Genomic DNA, 15,657 nt, shown 5'->3' on the forward strand with positions numbered 1-15,657 from the left:
ACAACTTTAAACATCACATGAACCGACCATTAAAACCATAACTAAATCATTGCTATTAAGTTGAATTTTCATTATTACATTATGACGCCTTGTCAAGAAAACTGTTTGAACAGGTCATAAGGACCATGTATGCCTATTATATGTGTGTAGAAACGATCATCTGAAGTAAGTAAAAACTTGTACCGAGCCGAACCAAATCAATTTGAAACATAAGATTCCAAATTCTAAAGACACAAGAAGTTTTCTTCGATCGAAAAACTGAAAGCGAAATGAAAAACTTGCCAGATATGAACAAGCAAATCGGCCAGAAACGTTCCAGCATAGGTATACCTATGGGTGAATGACCACACATTCTTGGTATTCGTGTTGAAATTGTCGAAAAACTGAAATGAAAAGAGAAGCTATCGCAAGAATTGACACGTAATCGAAAGAAAAACAGCACGAAAAGATCTTTCAAACCAACTAGCGCCCATGCAAAACCAAATGCGCCATTCCATCACAAATCCGGATCCTCGGGGTCCATCTCGAATTCCTTCTTAAACTCTGCCCTATCCTGAGCGACAGTCGTAAATGGTAATCTTCTCTGACGCCCAGAAGTTTCGAGATTAAGCTGGGGACCCCGAGCACCAGGCGAGATGTTTATTGTAGTTTGATGATATCTCCGAGGTGGACCACGATCAAGGGTAGAAGGAGCTGAGGCTGGACGAGGATTAAATGCAACCTTGGGACCTTTCTTGACGGGGGTTTTTCTTGATTTTCTTGGAGTACCCTTTGCAGAGTCTTTGGCGGAAGCTTTGCCTGGACTTCTGGTTGGATTTCTAGTTGAACCCCTGGAAGAATTCTTGGGGTGACGTGCTCTCTTACTAGGGCTCTCCTCTTCAAAGTCATCTTCATCATCCTCGTCTTCTTCCATTTCCTCAGCATCATCTTCCTCATTACCTTCTTCATCCTCTCCATCTTCTCCGTCAACCGACTCGGTATCCTGGAATCGGAAGTAGTTACCACCTCTCGCTGACAAGTCATACCGTCTCTGACTTCTAGTACTAGCACGAGTCCGATTAGGTGTTACTGGAACGAGCGCTTCTCCTGGCTGGCTTCTTGTACCAGATCTTTCTCGACGTGGTATTTCCGAAACATCGACTGGACCCATTCCATCAGGTTGATCAAATGACTGGTTCATGTTACCAACGCCAAAACCGGCATTTATTTGTGCCAGAGGTGTATTATGGAACATGAACTCATCCATGCCTTCAAGGCCAACGGGAGCTTGGTTCATAGCACCAACATTTTGATTGACACTTCCAAAAGATTGCTTCGTACCACCGAAACTGGAGGGAATGGCATCGGGATTGAAAGCACCAAGATGACGAGAAGATCTTATTAGGCCGGTAAATGGCACATTTTCAACACTGAAATCAAAATTATAGTTGCCCCTCAAATCAGCAAAGTGATTTCCTAAGCCATGGATATCATTGAAGTTGGGAGCTGGGGGAAGTTCTGCACCTAGATCCATGTTTAGATCTATATTTAGATCCATACCCACTGGTCCAAAGTCACCAAAATTACCGCGATTGATCCAAAAATCCTCTTGAGGATTATCAAGAGCTGCAAGAGGTTGAGATAATCCGGAAATTCCAGGGACTTGCTGATTCAAGCTGCCATTTCCAGGACCAGAGAAACTAAGTCCTGCAAGTCCTATCTCTTGCTCGGTGCGAATTTGATTGGCACTAAAGCCTTCTTGATCTTGACCAGTGGAAGTAGCTGCACGACGATGAGCTGTCAGACCGGGCAAAAAATCCATGTTCTGATTTACATATGAGTTGAAACCGAAGTCTCTTGGTGCACCAATTCCTCCGTGCATGCTAAGGGATCGATCTTGAGCAAAGATCTCAGGAACATTTGCTTGAAGTTCAAATGATGGTATACGATAATCACGAGGTATCTCATACGGACCAGCATCCCGTCCACGACGTGTTTTTTCAGGTGTAAGAGTATGAATGGCGGAAGGAAATTCTTGTACTTCTTCCTCCATCTCAATCCTAGCTCCATCATTTCCGAAATTTTCAGAAGACATCTCATTTTGGCGTCCGAGTGATTGGTAGACGGCAGCGATCTGCAGCTGTTCACGCATTTGGGCCCGATTCATAGTAGGAGTGAGACCCTTCTTTGCTCTATCAGAGTTTGTGGAGGGATTTACATCAGTACCATGAATCACGTTTGCTTCTCCGATGTTTGATTGAGAACGACGCTTAGGTGCAGCATAAACAGGAACTAATTCATCAGATGATCGACCACGACGTGGAGGCGCGATGTGATTAGGAACAAAGTGAACGTAGGCCGGTACACGTGAAGATGTATCAACAATGATGGTATCGTTATCGACAACAGGATTAGTTGCCTTGTATCGACCCATCGATGACCGCGAACGACGTTTAGGTTGACTATTGCCAGAAGCAGATCTATCAGATGATCTTTCTCGACGTGGCGGTGCATTGTTGGTAGGATTAAAGCTTTCAGATGATGGAACACGATTGAGAGGTGGATTAATGGAGGGAACAAGGCCTGCAGCTGTTGGAACCACTCCCAACGCACGATAAACCGTCGCAACTTGGAGTTGAAAGTTACGATTCACAAATCCAACTTTGGCAGCTGCAGTAATCGCCTGCTCCTCTTCAGCGGCAGTCATGTTATTTGCGATAGTCCCATCAATTGTGTTTGCTTGACGAACAGAAGGTGCGGAATGAGATGAAGATGTAGGATGAGAGGGAGGTGCACTGGGCGAACGAGAAGTTTGGCTGGCACTACGTGTGCGATGTACAGAGATATGTGATGGACCGCCTTCTGTCCCCTTGTGTGTAGAGGGTGTAGCTTCTTTTGCAATAGCCCTGTTCGATTCTTCAATCTCTTCCTCTGCTACCTTCAGAGCCTCCGTGTTGTACTCATGAAAGAGCTTGTACTCATCCCAGACATGATCGACTAATAAGTGCTCGCAGATCCAAGGGTGCTCTGCAACGAACTCCATAGCATCAATCATCTCACGAAGAGAAAAATGTTCATTGCTATCCCCATCGACAGACTCTGCAGGAGAGGAATTCTCGTTTTCAAGGTGGTCTTCGATCTCAAGACTACGATTAGGAGTTGCAGTCTTGTTCAAAGTGCTTTCTTGAATGTTAGATAACGAGAGACTTCGTCTGCTGCCCAATCCTTGTCGATTTTCACTAGCTCTGACTTCGCTATCATTAATGCTAGGAGTGAGCTGGATTTCCTCCTCAATATCAGAATCGGGATTGACGGCAGATTTCGTTGCATCTGTTCTGCGAACACTGCTAGATGTTGCAGTTCTCTCTCCATTATTCAACTTTGTCGCGCTCGTGGGTCGACCACGTTCGTCGTCGCTGACACCGTATAAATCATCATTCTGAGAAGCAATCTGCGCCTGAAGCTCGCGCTCCAGGTTTAACTGATAGGCTTTCTCTTGAGGAGTACGAAGAAAGGAGTTCCCATTCATCCTACTAATAGCCTCAAGCTCAGCAGCGGCGCTCTTCTCGAGGGCGAGGGCAAACCTCACGTGCTTGGATTGTCTTTCGCCGTTGTGAGATTTGGAGTTGGAAGTCATCGCTTGGTCATGACGACCGTTAACTTGAAGAGGCGTGATTTGAGGAGGAGGTACATGACTCGATGAGATAGAATCATGATTATGTTGAGCTTCATCTAAAGAAAAAAGGTTAGCACTTGTGCTTATCAACAGATCCCGTGGCTAGTGACGAACCACTCTGAGATAAAGCTAACAAAGATTGCGCAGCTAATTGGCGACTTTGAGCTTCAAATCGAGGATAATTTTGCATCTTTAATTGAGAATTATGGGTAGTGGCAATGTGATTTGTAATGACGAAGTTGTATCCTGAGTGAGTGCTGAAGAATAACTGACTTTCTCGACAAGCCGCCTCAACCTGTTCCTCTATCTCGTTCTTGTGCTCTTCTATATCCTTGAACTTCTTGACATGGCATCGCCATCCTGGGTTATAAGTCTCATTGGAAAGCTTGACGCACAATCGCTCGCACAGCGTGGGCTATCGAAAGCTGTCAGTATTCGTCGCATGTGAATACCTAACCTTACTTACATGTTTAATGAACAAACGAGCAAGGAATCTTGCATGCATCATAGCCCACGCACGAATGTTGACTTCTGGATTGAGGTTTGGTCCTCTCTTCAATATCGGAATGACATTTTGAACTTTGGACTTGTAAACGTCCATTGCTTCAAGTAGTATCTTCCCGAATTCGACTCGATCTTTCTCTGGAATCTTAAGGGCCTCAGATTCACAGGCAAGAAACCAAGTAGCTGGATTATAAGAGACTATCTTAGCAATGACTGCCACTTGTTGCTTAGATATAGCCATGGTGACTATTGTACAATATGGTGTGCTGTAGCAAATGCCAGAAAGAGATAATGCAAGATTGTGGATATAGTTTGCTAAGCTTGAAAGCTTCGCAATCTTCTGCAAATCCAAACTAGAATAAAATACACACTGAAGCTCGAGAGTTTTGAAATAAGCAAGTGTCTTTGTTGTTGACAGAATAAAACTGAGCTTTTGCGACGGTGGGATAGACGGTGGGATAGAAGAATGGTCGGCTAAAGTTCGGGACCTCCATGTTGTTTCCATGGCATTATCTAGCCCCTCGAAGTATTCACTGGCTAAGGTGATAAATCTAGGAAAAGTTGATGTGAAAGACCTGTCTATGCAAAGCCTGTTCATCTCTTGTATCAATAGATACTAAGCCAATTCAGTGAATGCCTTTGAAGTGCTGAACTTTTTCTTCCTTTTCCCAAAATTTCGATCCCCTTCACTTGTCGATTGCATCTAATTGGGCGTTAAAGACCTGTCAAAGCTTTTTCTATCCTCTTCTCATCAATCTAATGTCTGTTCAGAGCGAATGATAGGAGATTTGAGCCAAACATACGGTGTGAAGTTATGCTTGTCCTCCTGATTGACTTCCATTGTATGATCTTGAGTTTAATATATCACATATATACACAGACCTCAAATCCCTCCAACTGTTCAAGATTTGGATACAGACACTTATAGTAACCTAGAAAGTTGATAGACAACTCAAGATACAGATGCTTGTTTTCCGCTTGACAAAAGTTTGAGACAGACAAATCCCTGTGGTTGTCATGTTTGTCTGAATGGTGATAGCCAAAAAAACACACAGTGCCTATTGTCAACAGTTGTCATTCCTCAATATTTGCAAACTTCCGGTTTGTTCTGTTTGCTTGTAACGATAATCATCAACATCTTTGGAATCCTACCTTGCAACAGGGACTGTCCTTCACTATTGATATGATGATTGTCATCAGAAATGTAGGAAACCATCATACAGTCATTCACACCTGCAAATATCATCAGCATTCATTTCATCAGCCCCAGAACCACCAACATCGGTCCCATCATCGAGCACAAACCCTACATGATGCAGACTCTCATATCAAACTCTCTTTCTCACTCCAATGCATCCACCGCACCACTTCCGCATTCACTTCCGCTTACCTTCTCCACGTCACTCCACTTGTTATCTCTCTCCCTAATCACATCATCCGCTTCAAGAATCCCCAACAACATTGATTTTAAGATGTGGACTTCCTTAAAGATAAAGACCAGACAGGAACATCACAGCTTCAAGAACTCTGCCAGCTTTTAGCAAATCCCAAATTCAAACCCCCATCCCAACCACAAAACCACAACCTACATCTAAAATCCAAACCTCCAACCAAAAAATAGTACATCCACAATACACAGAAAGACACCATACATCTACCACAAAAAGACGACATGCATACATACATAGCCATAAGTAAATAGTACCAAGTATAAGTGGAGACTGAAGCGAGTGAAGTGAAGTCCGACATTGAAGTTCCTAAGCGCACGGACACTTGATGCGGATTGACATGCCCGGTGAAATATGAAAATCATCACGTGATGATCTTGGGTAAGACTTTGGATTTGAGATTTGGCAGATCCGGAGATTGTGGTGGTTTCAGGTTTGACGAGTGTGGATGATGAATGTGGCGGGATGAGGTGTATGGAGGTATATGTGTTGGATCGCGTTGGATTGGGAGAGAGGTTGAGGAGGAGAATTACTATTTTCCTCCATTTCGGGACGGGAACGTATATTTCCTGTGATTTCACGATGCACATGCTAGAGTTCATGAGTGAAAAGGAGATCTGTAATATATTGTAAGACTTATTGAATATGTACTGTTATTAATTATGATCTCGAAGCAAGTAAATCCACCAGTCCGCTTATATATAAGAAATGAAGATTGGTCGAGATGCCACCATGATGCCCATAGTCCCCAGTTATGCCTGTATGTATTGACTTTTAGTTCTCAAGTAAGGACCAAACCTATACAAGATCCAAGGAATTGGTATCAAAGATACAGTAATAAAGCCTAGCATTGACGTTGCCCATGTGAAGCCGAGTTTGTCGAGAATTGTTGGCGTTATGAGAGGGAAACAAGCCGAGACAAAGAAGCGCATGAATGTTAAGGCGGCTAACATTGATGCGCTATAGTGAGCAGTGTAGAAGTCACTGTGATATACTGGGAGACATAGCTAATGAACCGCAGCGTCAGCTTTTGCTCGATTATTTCTACATCGGATTGAAAGACATACCATGGTGAGAACAAATGAGAAACCGAATAGTCCACCAGAAAGGATAGGTATAATTGAGGGAATATCTGCGCGACCTGTCCATGCGAGCCTAATTAATTGGTCAGTAATATGAAAAGATGAATGGGATGAAGTCATTATCTTACCAAAACAAAGAGATGGGCAGTGTGATAGACCCTAACATGGCGGGATATAAACGTTTCTCTGGTGCTACCTTAGTCCCGGTTCTGATTGCTTCGTTTCGTGGTTTCCGATAGAACAATCGATCAAAGATGGCAATTGTCGGAAGTGCAGTCACGCTTCCAATTATCAAAGGACAAAATGCCATTCCGACTTCATATGGTGAGTGTTGATAGATTTTCTCAAACAAGTTAGCATATGATACGAGGTAGGAAAAGACCACAGATTGTGTTATTGCCATAACGAGACCGGTTGGAAAGACTGTAGGTTCGACGAGCAGCATGTGCAAAGGTCTTCCCAGTGATGTAAGGACAAGTCTTATAAGTGTTGCCCTGCTAGTTATGAGACCCATTCTTACTTCTTCTTTACGGCGTGATATCTGCGGTTGGTATGTTTCGGGAAGTAAATAGGCTAAGATCGTAGAGCCGCTGAAAAGGATAGCTGACACCCAGAATTCCCATCGCCAGGAATGATTTCTTATTATTGCGGCACTGACCATAGGCCCGGTCTCTGTCACATTGATAAGTTAAGAATGGAGGTCATGTGAAAAGTCAGGCATGGATTTAGAACTTGAAATCGTGGGAGTGCAAAATTAAAAGATAAATTATACTTACGGGTACCACCAACTACAAACAGTACGAACAAAGCCGCAAACGTAGTTCCAGTTTTCTCGAGACTGATATTCCACACATCACTTATAATTCCTCCACCAACTGTAAGACAAGGAGATGCAAAAAGACCAGCGAGTGTTCGAGCGATGGCAATCGTGGCAAAGTTTGCAGCACATCCTCCCAAAAGAGTAAAGATCAATGCTAGTGGTGCAGTAACTCTGTATACTACTCGCCTACCGAAAACTTCAGAAAATGCCGTTGAAAATAATGCCCCGATACCAAGGCCCGCAGAGTAACATGATATCGGAAAAGTGGCTATTGTTTTTGAAATTCCGAAAGATGTAATGACACCTGGCATACCTCCCGTGTAGGTTGAGTTCCCAAAAGTTCTGTCATATGATAAGCACGTGTATCGTGTGAGCATATGTAAGCACTTACGCTGCAAATGCTGTGTATAAAACCGAAATGGAAATTGCATATTTGATAACAGGAGGCCAGTTACGAGCATTCTCGTCGTCTTTCAGAATAATCGAAGTGCCTCGAGGACGTTGTGGTGCATATGATAATCTTTCCCATCTCAAACAACATTGAGGTTGTTGTATTTCATTTAATTCATCAGAAAATGAAGTAGCTTGGCTACTTTTTCTCTCATCCATCTTGATAGAGAGATGATCGTCAGAAGCGACAGGAGAAGACAAAAATTGCTTGGCTCAACAAGCGCGCTGAATATATCGAAATGCTTCAATCAAAGAGAACGTTTCCTGGGGTTGTGAGTGAGAGGCAGAAGATATAATGAGCAGACAAGTTTAGATTCCGATGATGGCGCTATAAACTCTGATCGTCTTCTCAACTTTTCCAAAATCGGAAGGCACAACTTGCCCAGTTTGATGCGTTTGGTCGTCATCGGGACCCAAAATCTTACGTCTTCCACAATATCATCTTCCATAGTCGATTAAAACTGATAGATGCTTCATCGAGATCAGGAGTTGCAAGGTTTTTTCATTAAAAGATCGTATTTGCGGGATATTATCAATTCATGGCACACAAAACGTGTATCTATTCAATGATCAATGTGACCCACGACCTATGACTGTCGATCAATTTTGGTTGAGATTCTCCATCCCTCATGAAATTGAAAGACTCATTGACGAGTTTGCCTGCAATCCTACTTCCATCAGTCGGACTGAAATTTCAAAAGACGTGGTGGTCTCGGAGGGCCCAGCAGAATGAAATGGTTTATCGGAGAGATATTCGATACCATCAATTCACCGATGAAGCTACCCTCATCCTCGTGAATCACACGTGTGGTGGTTGATAGGAATGGTCGAACAAGTCTCAAGCCACTGGCCGTTTCAACTTGTCGCACTCATTCGATTGAAATTGATCCATCGGACGATGTATTCCGATGAATTCGACGATGAATGATATGTGTCATCTCACACATCATCTATGTCACCACGACGTCGCTCACAAAGGCGCAAGTACCCGGGACAAATGACTTCGTTTCCAAAACTGTCCCGAAAGAGCATCTTACCAACATTTTGGTAATGTTCATATCGATCCACAACAATTACGAGAGAGAATTGAGTCCCCCATTGTCGGTAAAGCTTTTACCAGTGAAATGATCCACAAATGGCGGGGATTGCCTCTTTTGGGGTAATTCCCCATGAAAATTCTTTGGGGTCAATCAAGGATATGTTGCAACAGCCATATAACATACGGAGTGCGCATAAATATAAAGTATCGCTACCGCCCTACTGATCGTGCGAGGCTTCCTTTCAACTTTTTCTCCCAACTGGACGAATTCTTTTTTCCTTCTAAATCTTACCCCGGATACCCCACCCCCACAACAAACATAACAGAGCCTGCAGATGCAGAAGTTGGCATCGAACAATGAAAGGGATTAGAGAATATTCATATTTCTGAGGACGGATTACGATGATCTTTAGAGGATTGTCACAATAATTTTCAGTCTCAGACAAGTTGCTTTCTATTGTCGCCGTTGTCTCTCGGGCCCCAGGCATAGTAACGAAAGAAAACCTTAAGAGTCTTCCCTTGGCTGAGACCTTTTCGAGAACCAAGCCAACCAACTCTAAGCAAACAAACCCAACTAAGATGGCACAACGCCTCGAATTTCCTACCTTCTTACGTGCAATACAAACATGTTCCGACCTTTAAATCTTCCAATCGATGACGGTGTATATGACGACAATGATGTTCAGCTCGATTATCCAGTCATCAATTGAGCTCAACCTTCATCCAGTTCAACCTGCATTCAATTCGGCACAGCGGTACAGTCGAATAACAAAGTCACAATGGGCGGTAGAAGATGCAGAGCAGATGGAATCATGGTGCATGAATTATGTAACTATATTTTTCATTGGTATCGTACAGTGATTTTTCCAATAATACCCTAAAGTTATGAACGCCGACTAATGCATATTTCCAATCCCAGGTATCCCTCATAAATTCGATCATAGATCGCCCAGTCATTGACACCATTATCCCGCAATGCTATGCTATGCTACAATAAACAATACTAAAACTGCGGAGTGACCCGCAATGGAAGATTTTGACCTTGCGGCGACAGCTCGGAATCATACACACAACGCGGATGAATTTATGTATAGAACCCGCCGCCAGGCCAACGAAAAGGGTCCGACAAACATCGTTGCACGACTTGTTCGAAATCGGAATCTCTTCTGAATCAATTCCTTCATACGAAAGGAGCTGTGTAAAGACCGGTCTTCTTCTTTTGCTCTTCATCGCCCTTCTGCGTACTAGCAAGCTTGGATCGAGCCCTTAAAAGATGACCATACTTAAACATGATGAAAGGAATAAAGGTCAAGGCAGTACCAGCGATTGCGAGAATCAAACCAGCATATTGGCTACCAACATTGTGGAAGAATTGGCTTGCAAACAATGGTGCCACTGCCCCCAAGGCGTTACGCATCAAACCCTGTCCAGCAATAGCGGAGGAACTATTTTCGCCATAACAATCCGAAGTGTAACTGTATGTGGACTCGAAAATGAAGAAAATACCCATGGAGATTGGTGCAAGTGCAATAGCTGGCGCAACCCATGTAATGTAGCCATACTGGGTGAAGCTGTAGATGAACAATCCGATTGGCAGGAAACAAGCACCACACATTGCACCGTACAATCTAGATTCCGGCACAATGTGATGTTCATGGTCTGCCATGATTGATTTGTACTTCTTGATCTGAAAGAAGTTCAATCCAAAAGCAATAGTCACACCAATACACAAAGAAATGTATGGCAGACCAGCTACACCTTCACTCCAGCCGTGATGTTCTTGAAAGGTAATTGGGATGACCGACAAGAACAAGAAGGTGACGAACCAGGCGAAAGCGATCCATAAACCGAAGGCGAACACGACAGGCTCTGTGGCAAGCATTTTGACCGCCTTGACAGAAGAATTGTGAAGCATCTCTTTCAAATCCTTTGCCTCAAGATCCATCTCGGCCTTGTATCTTTCATCGCCCGTTGCAGCTCGGAGAAGCTTAGCTCGTTTGTGCAATGTGACACCACCTCTGGTTTCACGAAAGAAAAGAAGGATTGTAGCGAGAAGTGGTAAGTTTGCCAACCCTTGGATTCCTTCGATCCATCTCCAGCCAATTGTTTCATCGATAAATCCGGCATAAATTGGCGCGCCAACCGTTCCTAAGATTGCTACATACGCGAAGCATGCCATTGGAACAGCTCTTGAATCTGGAGTATACATATCACTGAAGGTTCCGCCGACGAGAATCGTGCCTACACAACCAAACAATCCACCTATGCATTATTAGTAATTGCACATTGCTATCTTTGAAGAAAGGGTACTTACTTAATGTTCTCATAACGAGAATTGTTGCAATGTTTTTGCCCAGAGCCAATCCGATGAAAACAATGATGAATCCCGCATACGCGCCAGTATAAATGATCTTTCTGCCGACCAATTCGCAGAAAGGTGCCAGGAACAATGGTGCGAGTGCACAAGCCATATTGAAACAGAAGAGTCCCAATTGTCCTAATTCGGTAGAAACGCCAAAGTCATCGCACATTGATGTGATACCACTACTATATGCAGTTGTTGCCAAACCGATGAAAAGTGTCATCATACACAGCAACACTGTGATGAACACTTTCTTTCCCGTAGGCCAGTTGAATGGATTCTCTGGATCTCCATTGGCGAAATGAAGGAGAATATATTCTTCGCCGTCTTTTGTGGTAAGCTCAGTGCGAGTTTCTGGCATATCGATATCGACCTCTTTCAAAGGACCGTCCTCAACATTATCGCTATCGCTACCACGCATCGACTCTAAGAAAGAACCTCCTACTACTCGTCCAACGGGTGGTGTTCGATTTTCCTCTTGCTTCAAATCCGGTAGTTCAGAATTCGAACTGTCCTTGTTGTTGGGGGCGGGGCGAGGCCCATTGTGCTTTGGAAGGTCTGCCATGTCGTATTCTTGAGGTTCGTTTTGAGGATTTTGGGAAGTCGACATTTTCGGGAATGGGGGGATACTTGGGGAGATTTATTCAACTTTTGAAATAAGGAGACTCCAGAGAGGGGGCCCGTTAATATGTTCTCCAATTGTTGGAGCACCACATTTTCCCATAAGTCATCATCGACCTGTGGTGCCGGTATGTGTTGCCATTGATCTATGTCGTCATAGACCGAGGAAAAACCGCGTGAAGAGATTTCGGCGACACTTCAAGTTGGAGTTCCATATTTTGGTGGACTACCTGATTCAATCGTTGTTGATATCGAGTTTGACTTTTAGTTTTGATCCACAAAGAAGCCGGCACTAGATTGACATCGGGTATCCTAACACACATCCTTCCGACTCGCCTCGCCAACGGAATTAAAATGTGTTCAAGAAATTTGGTGCATTGTCTACGATAAAGCCGCTCATTGCATAATTGAAGCAACAGAGTGTAGCTCATTACGACTATTTTTATTAACTCTACAATGTCGAAAATCATTAAATTTTGCTGTAGGGTCCTACACTGAAACCGTCACTCACTGTTCGCATTGAAGCCCGTCAAATTTTTTCAACAGGGCTGGGTCCATATTTGTGGATTCCTAAACGCGCTAGAATGACACTAGAACATCACTAGAAGGATCTGATGTCTAGGGGTTTCCGGTACACGAACAATTTGCGTCCGGGCTTTAAATTTTTCAACCTGCCGCCAAGTGGTTGTGTGCAAATTTTGACGGCCTAGAGTTGGCATTTGTAGCACTTGTTTACGATGCATCGACTGGTATACGCATTATTCAATTCTGTTTTCGATATTCGATCGGAAGATTCGTGCATTGCGCTAGGAAATTGAGGTTTTGGCAGTGCTAATTTGCGACTATGCCGGAGATAATACATTGGTCTATTTCTATACTATATCCAAGCACGAATTTTACTGACGGTAGGTATTATTAAGGGTTTTATGGTTTACTGCAAACTCTACGAAGTGGCTTATCAATTAGCCATTGGTTAGTGTTTATCACCTAGCGGTCCGCGCTCGCCGCTCCCGTCGACTTAGCGATTTGATCGAACACTCCTTTCTCGAGTGTGGCCCTGCATACCGTATGAATCCTGTATGTCGGTGAGAAATAAAGGTAAGGGATTTCCCTTGCGAAACGCTTCGAGACCTTACAAACATAAATGAGGCTCTGGAGGCGAGCATCATAGGCAATGATGCTCATCGGATATATCGAAAATGGATATCCGGCAAGTGGGGCGGATGCTAGAAACGTTCCACCTTTAAGTGGATACAAGATATTCCATAATTGGGACTCATGGGTCGGTATCTCGTTTACCTTTCTTTTCTTGGACGTTCCTTGATTTTCGTGAAATAATCGAATTCGTTGCCATGCTGGCTATGACGGTTTGGTCGGATTGAGTGAGATGTCCGGTGGCTTTGTCGGATAATTTCAAAGCCTCACTGGCTTGAAATAATCTGTGGGATTTATAAGATAAGGTGGGTTTGCTGCATATTGCTAGAACTATGTATCATCTCACGATCTGGATGATATTGGCACTACGAGATCACAAGACGGCGCGTCCCATATTTGTTTACGAGATGTGGGACGAGTATTTTCGTCAAGTCGATGGTATAATATTCTGGTGGGCAACAAAAACTGAATTCATGTGCTTGGATGACCAAGTTCCTATCGTCGTCTTTATTCAAAGTTACTGAAGTCAAAAATTTTGTTTTGATACATCAAAGTGCGCCGTGCAAGTGCACATACCCAATTTTCTATAGCTATACCCTCTACACAAAGGAAATCAATATTCAGTTCCCATTTAGTATTCGTGCTTGTTGATCATTGCGGAATTAAGATATCTTGAACAGGTTGGGGAGTGGGTGAGAGGAGAATGGGGAGAAAAGGTGAGGAAAAAGGGCCGTTTCCGCTTCCCCAATTTGCATGCTGTACAACAAAACATAATCTCACACCACTGTACTCCGTATGCTTGTGAATAGTTGGGGGAAAGGGTTTGGGAGCGGTGGGATAGGAGGAGAATCGAGGGGGAAAAGGGCCGTTTCCCCTCGATGGGTTTTCTAGGAATTATTTGGGGATTCGTTTTGTTGTTATTTGGATCCTGGGTATGAGATGATCAATAGTATTGAAGATAATTTAAAGACTTTTTTTGTTTGGTTTGGCTTCAATCTTTGCAGTCCACAAACATTGAGAATGAATAGATATTGTATGTAGAAACTCCGCACGGAATATAAATTATCATAGGTAGGTACTCCAAATGTCACAATTTCGGCATCAAATCGCATCGGTAAGCCATCCCGTCCCATCCATCCGCTCCCACACATCCCGAACTCCACACATACGGAGTACATAAATATATATCCCACACCACCACTTTCCCACTTGGGAACTTGGGAAGCCTAGTCGCTTAGATCCCGACATCTTCCATGTCCGTAGAATATTCGTTCGTTTGTTCGTTTCCTTTTCCTGTCCCTTCTTTTTCCGGGGGCTGGGATGGTGGATTGGAATGGGGGTTGGAACGGTAATCATGCTTATGCTTATGCTTTGTTTGGGTGTAGAAGTGGAAGTCAAAGTGGATGTGAAAGTGAAAGTGGTACTCGGGACTTGGGACTTGGGACTTGGGGCTTGGGGATATTCAATGTAGCTTCTCGATTTGGGGTGATTAGTTTGGTTTTTGGATATTTACCTTGGGAGATGGGGACGGGGTTTGGAGGTTTGGAGGTTTGGAGGTCTGGTGGGTGATTTGATGATTTGATGATTTAATGGATGGATTGTGTTTCGTTTTTTTTTTGTATGGAGTGGGTGAGGGGGTGAGTGAGTGTTATCTGGCTATTCTATTATTTGATGTTGGTATGGTTTATGTATATATGTATATATATTTATTTGCTTATGTGTGTTTATTTGTGTATATTTATATGTGTTTGTTTGTGTATATTTATTTGTGTGTTTGTATGTGTTCGTGTGTATTTGTGTATATGTGTGCATATATTCGATTGTGAAGTATATTTTGCGGATGGTGTCTGTTGTATCTTGTTTGATATGACTTGTTATTTTTGTGATTTATGGATATGCGTGAGTGTATATATGTATATTTGATTACGGGGTATGGTTCGTGAATAATGTGGTGTAGTGTGGTGTTTGGTTTCTTATTAGGATTGAAATTGTATGGGTTTTCTAGGGGTGAGTTTTGATGATCAGATGATCAGATGATTTGTGTAGATACTACCGGAAACTGGATGGGAGGTATAGAGGGACAGAAATGAACGAAAATGTTGATTATCTTGTTTTCGCATCCTGGGGAATTTTATGAGAAAATGGAAATTTGAGAGAATTGGTTTGTGACATTTAGATTAGACGATGTATATTTTGTTTGCGCATCTAAAAGTACAGATTTGTGTATGGGAGCCAGGGAAGAGATCGCTTTATTATTGTATTGATGTCCTCGCGTGTTCTCTTTCTTTCTTTCTTTCTTTCTTTCTTTCTTTCTTTCTTTCTTTCTTTCTTTCCTTCTTTCTTCTCCTTGTCCTCACTCTCGTCCGTACGCTTCCCTTTTCATTCGTTCAGATCAAAACTCCCTTTTTGCCTCATAAAAACCAAACCCCCAAAATTGAAATCAACACCAACACCAACACCAAAAACAATACTCCTCTCACCCCTAACACCAGCCCCAGCGTCAGACTCAGACCCAGCTTCC

General features: G+C 43.1%; 3 protein-coding genes across 3 annotated transcripts; all 3 read right to left on the bottom strand.

Moving 5' to 3' along the window:
* Positions 1 to 496: 496 nt before the first annotated feature.
* Bfra_011527 (uncharacterized protein) lies at positions 497 to 4,400 on the bottom strand (the record flags this gene model as incomplete). The annotated part of the gene is made up of 3 exons (XM_037341854.1): positions 497 to 3,711; positions 3,770 to 4,070; positions 4,122 to 4,400. 3 exons carry the CDS (start codon positions 4,398 to 4,400, stop codon positions 497 to 499), a joined length of 3,795 nt encoding a protein of 1,264 aa, XP_037194711.1.
* A 1,959-nt stretch (positions 4,401 to 6,359) lies between these two features.
* Bfra_011528 (putative bicyclomycin resistance protein) lies at positions 6,360 to 8,118 on the bottom strand (the record flags this gene model as incomplete). The annotated part of the gene is made up of 5 exons (XM_037341855.1): positions 6,360 to 6,614; positions 6,675 to 6,762; positions 6,818 to 7,361; positions 7,466 to 7,851; positions 7,901 to 8,118. The coding sequence occupies 5 exons, from the start codon at positions 8,116 to 8,118 to the stop codon at positions 6,360 to 6,362; spliced, it is 1,491 nt and encodes a 496-aa protein (XP_037194712.1).
* Positions 8,119 to 10,178: 2,060 nt separating this feature from the next.
* On the bottom strand, positions 10,179 to 11,970 carry Bfra_011529 (putative mfs transporter protein; the record flags this gene model as incomplete). The annotated part of the gene is made up of 2 exons (XM_037341856.1): positions 10,179 to 11,260; positions 11,313 to 11,970. 2 exons carry the CDS (start codon positions 11,968 to 11,970, stop codon positions 10,179 to 10,181), a joined length of 1,740 nt encoding a protein of 579 aa, XP_037194713.1.
* Positions 11,971 to 15,657: the final 3,687 nt, after the last annotated feature.

Source organism: Botrytis fragariae (genome assembly GCF_013461495.1).
Source record: "Botrytis fragariae strain BVB16 chromosome Unknown tig00000037, whole genome shotgun sequence".
Taxonomy (NCBI): Eukaryota; Fungi; Ascomycota; class Leotiomycetes; order Helotiales; family Sclerotiniaceae; genus Botrytis; species Botrytis fragariae.